General features: G+C 60.8%; 1 protein-coding gene across 1 annotated transcript in view; it reads right to left on the bottom strand.

Moving 5' to 3' along the window:
• Window positions 1–1,167: 1,167 nt before the first annotated feature.
• Window positions 1,168–5,223, bottom strand: part of PNCK (pregnancy up-regulated nonubiquitous CaM kinase) — a 4,214-nt gene continuing 158 nt past the window's right edge. Inside the window, exons 2-12 of the mRNA XM_005886169.1 lie at window positions 5,177–5,217; window positions 4,805–4,936; window positions 3,807–3,881; window positions 3,585–3,723; window positions 3,319–3,442; window positions 3,076–3,151; window positions 2,868–2,980; window positions 2,696–2,774; window positions 2,512–2,599; window positions 2,204–2,348; window positions 1,168–1,523 (exon numbers count right to left, since the gene is read on the bottom strand). Of these exons, the coding sequence (XP_005886231.1) occupies window positions 2,211–2,348; window positions 2,512–2,599; window positions 2,696–2,774; window positions 2,868–2,980; window positions 3,076–3,151; window positions 3,319–3,442; window positions 3,585–3,723; window positions 3,807–3,881; window positions 4,805–4,936; window positions 5,177–5,217 (1,005 nt within the window). The 3' untranslated portion in view covers window positions 1,168–1,523; window positions 2,204–2,210. The remainder of the gene's footprint in view (window positions 1,524–2,203; window positions 2,349–2,511; window positions 2,600–2,695; window positions 2,775–2,867; window positions 2,981–3,075; window positions 3,152–3,318; window positions 3,443–3,584; window positions 3,724–3,806; window positions 3,882–4,804; window positions 4,937–5,176; window positions 5,218–5,223) is intronic.

Below are 5,223 nucleotides of genomic sequence, written 5' to 3'. Positions count from 1 at the left end.
GGGGGGGGGGGGGGGGGGGGGGGGGGGGGGGGGGGGTGGGGGTGGAGGGGGGGGGGGGGGGGGGGGGGGTGCATGGGAAGTGTGGAGCAGGAAGGTGGTGGGAGGATGCTGGGAGGAGAAGGCTGCAGAGGGGCTTGTGGGCCTGGGAATCACCCCCAGCCACTCTCCTCAATGGAAGCCAGGCCCCCTGTTTCCAACCCCAAATCCTGATCCCGTCCCTGCCCCTGAGACCCAGGCCAGCCCTGCTTTGAGTGTCACTGCTCCCCTTCAGGTCCTGAAGGCCCACAGAAGGTCCCTCTCCATCGCACTCCGCGATGGGGCTGGCAGGAGTCCCAGAGGGGAGGAAGGAGTAGCCAGCTGGCCCCAAACTCTGAGGGTGCTATCTCTGCTCTGGCTGGGACTGAGGTGTGGGCCTAGGGGGTCTTCCCCTGGTGGGCACAGGAGAAGGGCCTAGTGGGTCCAGGAGAGGCTTGGGCCCTTCCAGAATTGGGGTGTGAGGGGCAGACCAGAAGACCGGCCATTGCTCTTCACACCAGGAGCCATAACCAGCCCAGCCTGGGTTCCCCCAGCCTGGAGCCCATGGTCTCCAAAGCTCAGCACAGCACAGCGATTGCGGCCCGGTGGCGCCCTCTCCTGGCCAATGGGCTCCCCTGCACCCTCTGACACTAGCCTTCCCCATAGGAAAGTGTGTGCTGGAAATACTGTGGGGAGAGGTTGGAGGCAGCAGGCTGGGACTCTGGGCGCCCCCCAGGCTACAGGCCTTCACTCGCCTGTGAGCCCTTCCTGGCTGGCCCTGAACAACAGGGGCATTTGCAGCCCACCCCCGGGGTCCTGGAGACTTGGGTACCCATGGGGCCTCCCACCAGCCCCCTCTGCTGGCAGCCAGAGCCACACGCAGGCCCACCTCCAGGGTGGCAGAGCTGCTATCTGGGCTGCCTCTTGCTGGCATGTGGGGGGCAGGGCAGGGACAGAAAGTTCTTGGACAACCGGGAGTTTGTCTGCCATGATCCAAGGGGTTCAGAAGTGTGGGTGGCAGTGGGCTAGGTCAGGTGGTGTGGTCCTGCCTCCTTGATTTCTTTCCCACAGGTGATACCCATCCCTTCCCTCTTCCCCCATCCCTGCCCCTTCCCCCTCCCTCCAGCTCACCACCGGCCCCAGGCCCTTTGCTCTGTCTGTCTTTATTGATTTGGGGAAAACCGGAGGGGAGCCGGAGGCCACGACACAAGCGGGACCACCCACAGTCAGCGAAGCGCAGAACAGCGTGCAGGAAGGAGCCCCTGGAGCCTCCTCAGCGTCTAGAAGGGTTGCGGCAGCGACAGGGGAGGGGAGCCCCTTCGGACATGCCCCACCAGCCCCTCGGCAAGGGCAGAGCCTGAGGGGTGCCCCACTCCCACCCGAGTGCCACGTGCCACACACGTCTCAAACTCTCCATCAGAGGCCAGCCCCAGGGTGCGGGGATGGGGGAGAGGACTGAGAGGATCCGTGGGAAGAGAATCGGGGGTCAGTGCACTCAGCCTCAGCATCTGCCAGGGGTGGAGGGAGAGAGAGAAGCACACAAGGAGAGGAACAGTCAGGAGGCACCCCGGCCCGCACTGTGCCCGGCTCCCAGTCAAGGCTCTCAGCTGCGGACGGGGCTCACTGGGTCTTGGCACTGGGCCCCTCTCGGATCCTCACGGTGCTCGCAGTCCCCAGCCCCTGCTGGCCCCTCTCTCATCTACCTCTCCCGGAACCCTGGACCCTCCCTTCCATCTGCGCTCTCTGCCCTCAGCCCTCTGCTCTCTGGGGTCCACCCCACTTAGCTCTTGGCCACATGGGGCTCCACACCCTCTAAGCCAGTGGTTCTCAACCTTCCTAATGCCGCGACCCTTTAATACAGTTCCTCATGTTGTGGTGACCCCCAACCATAAAATTATTTTCGTGGCTACTTCATAACTGTAATGTTGCTACTGTTATGAATCGTCATGTAAATATCTGATATGCAGGATGTATTTTCATTGTTACAAATTGAACATCATTAAAGCATAGTGATTAATCACAAAAACAATATGTAATTATATATGTGTTTTCCGATGGTCTTAGGCGACCCCTGTGAAAGGGTCGTTCGACCCCCAAAGGGGTCGCGACCCACAGGTTGAGAACCGCTGCTCTAAGCTCACCCAGGAACCACCTCCTATTAGGGGATGTAGGGCCCACCCCCACGTACCTGGGCCTCACCAGTTGGAGGGCTGGCCAGCCCCGAGGCCCGGGTGGCTGTGGCGGGCCATCCTCCGTTCTGAGGCCTCCTCACCCTCTGGGCTCTGCCCCAGCTTTCGGATGTGGCGCAGGAAAGAGGTGGCATTGAATGCTCGCTGCAGGGAGAGGGGGGTATCAGGCTTATGACCGGCCCTGGCCCCTGAGATTTCAAAGATCAGACAGGCTACTGGCAGCCTCCCCCTGAGGCTGAGGGGTAGGGCAGGTGGGGAAGGGAGGCAACCTGGAGCCAGAAAGGTCCACGGCCTGACCCATACTGACCTTCCAGTGGTTCCGGGCAAAATTCTTCTGGATCTGCTCACTGACCGAGCCCAGGATGTCTTTGTCAAAGGCAGCATCCCCAGAGATCCTAGCGGGAGGCCAGGGGTCAGTGGGGGGTGGGGGGTCTCTGAGGGCGTGGTCCCTCCCTCCGGCCCTGGGACAGCTTGGCAGGGGTTCCATTCACCAAAGATGCTGTAAGGCCTGCTGGCACGTGAACCTCTTCTGCGGGTCTCGCTCCAGAAGGTGCCGGATGAAGTCTTTGGCTGGAGCAGGGAGGCCAGGTCAGCCCAGCCCGCCCCCATTCCCCTCATCGCGACCCCTCCCCTCCCTGAGCTCGGGGCCAGCCTCAAGTTCACCTGATTCGGAGATGTCATCCCAAAAGGGAGAGTCAAACTCGTAGCTGGCCCTCAGGATCTGGCTGAAGAGTTCGGGGTCGCTCTCGTCGTAGAAGGGAGGGTAGCCACACAGCCTGGCGCCCACAGATGAATCACCCAGCTGTCCAACCCTCCCCAACCCAGCAGGGGGCAGGCGGGCAGAAGAAGAGCCTTCCCAGTGGTCACTCACAGGATGTAGGAGATGACACCCAGGGCCCACACATCTACGGCCTTCCCGTAGGGTTTCTGCTCCAAGAGCTCCGGGGCTGGGGGCCAGAGACAGACAGACGCACACCCGCGCACACACACACCAGCCTTCAGCGCTGCCTGGCTCCGCCTAGTCACCCCAGGAATGGCCAGCCACCTGCCCTGCCCCGGGCACCACAGCTCCCACGGGGTCCCCCAGCCCCCTCAGGGATCCCCCCTCACATACCCACATATCCTGGGGTCCCACAGGCGGTGCCCAGCATGTTGCCAGCCTGAATTTTGGACAGGCCGAAGTCGGAGACCATGATCTTGGAGTCCTCGAATGGCGTGGCATAGAGGAGGTTTTCAGGCTAGGACACACGGGAGGCCAGAGGTCAGCCCTGGCATGGTCCTAGGGGCTGGGACCAGGGGCTGGGCCTCCTCACGTCCCCCAGACCCTTGGTGCACAGGAGGCTGCGTAAGGCCTGGGCAAGTGGGTGAGAGGGCAGGCACCTTGAGGTCGCGGTGCACGATGCCCAAGCTGTGCAGGTAGGAGACAGCGCCGAGGACCTGGCCCACCAGGTGGCTGGCATCCTTCTCTGTGTAGGAGCCACGCTCCATGATGCGGTCGAACAGCTCGCCCCCTGTCACCCTGTGAGGAGCAGGTGCTCGTTTGAGCCAGGCCCCTCATCCCACACTCAGCACCCAGCCCCCAGCCTGCCCTGCCCTCCTCACAGCTCCATGGCCAGGTAGAGGTGGGAGGGGCTCTCGTGGACGTCCTCCAGAGCCACGATGTTGGGGTGGCTGACCCTGCAACAGCAAGAAAAAGCCCTTGTAGCCTGGCCAGTGTGGCTCAGTGGTTGAGCGTAAACCTATGAACCAGGAGGTGATGGTTTGATTCCCAGTCAGGGCACATGCCCGGGTTGTGGGCCTGATCCCCAGTGGGGAGCATGAGGAGGCAGCCGATCAATGATTCTCTCATCATTGATGTTTCTATCTCTCTCTCCCTCTCCCTTCCTCTCTGAAATCAATAAAAAAATTTTAAAAAATAACAACAACCCTGCCCTAGCTGGTTTGGCTCAGTAGTTGAGTGTCGACCTATGAACCAGGAGGTCACAATTCAATTCCCAGTCAGGGTACATGCCCGAGGTTGCAGGCTCAATCCTCAGTAGGGGCCATAAAGGAGGCAGCCGATCAATGACTCTCTCTCATCATTGATATTTCTATCTCTCTCTCCCTCTCTCTTCCTTTCTGAAGTCAATAAAAATATATTTTTTAAAAAGCCCTTGGCCCAGCCGGGGTGGCTCAGTGGTTGAGCGTTGACCTCTGAACCAGGAGGTCATGGTTCAATTCCTGGTCAGGGCACATGGCCGGGTTGTGAGCTCCATCCCCACTGTGGGGCGTGCAGGAGGCAGCCAATCAATGACTGATGTCTCTCTTATCATTGATGCTTCTATCTCTCTCTCCCTCTCCCTTCCTCTCTGAAATCAATAGAAATATATATATTTTTAAAAAAAAAAAACCTTGTAGGCCACTGCAGCCCCCTCTGGCCTTGGGGCCTAGGGGTGCTTCCTTCCACCTCTGCCCGCTTCCCTACCACAAGCCACCCCTGCCCAATCCCACAAGGCACAGCCCCACACAGGCCTTCCTGGGGCACAGAGGAGGCAGGGCACCCCATCCCAGGACACTGCCCCACAGGCCTTAAGCCCTAGCAGCCAGTGCCAGGCACACACCTGCGGAGCACCGCAATCTCATTCTCCACCAGGGCTTCCTTGCCTCGAAGGGCCTTCTTGGAGATGCACTTCAGGGCAACAAGGTGTGAGGAGCCCCGCTCCTGGGCCAACACCACCTCGGAGAAGGCACCCCTGCCGTGGAGACAGCGGAGGCAGGAAGGGAGGGGGCAAGATGGAGAGACAGAGGTAGAGGAGGGGAGGAGAGGGTGGGGAGAGGAGAGGTGGGGAGGAGGAAGGGCCCCCCCTAGCTGAAGCAGAAGGGGAGGCCCTCTCCATCTCAGGCCACCCATCCCACGCACACACGCCCACACAGCCACTGACGCACACTCCCTGACACTCATGCACACACAACACATTCGTGGCCACACTCACGAGCCCAGCTTCTCGCGGATCTCATAGACGCTGCTGATGTCCTCCGT

This window comes from Myotis brandtii, unplaced genomic scaffold (genome assembly GCF_000412655.1).
Source record: "Myotis brandtii unplaced genomic scaffold, ASM41265v1 scaffold959, whole genome shotgun sequence".
Lineage (NCBI taxonomy): Eukaryota > Metazoa > Chordata > Mammalia > Chiroptera > Vespertilionidae > Myotis > Myotis brandtii.
Note: the sequence above shows the minus strand (reverse complement) of the source record. Positions and strands in the feature narration are given on the sequence as shown.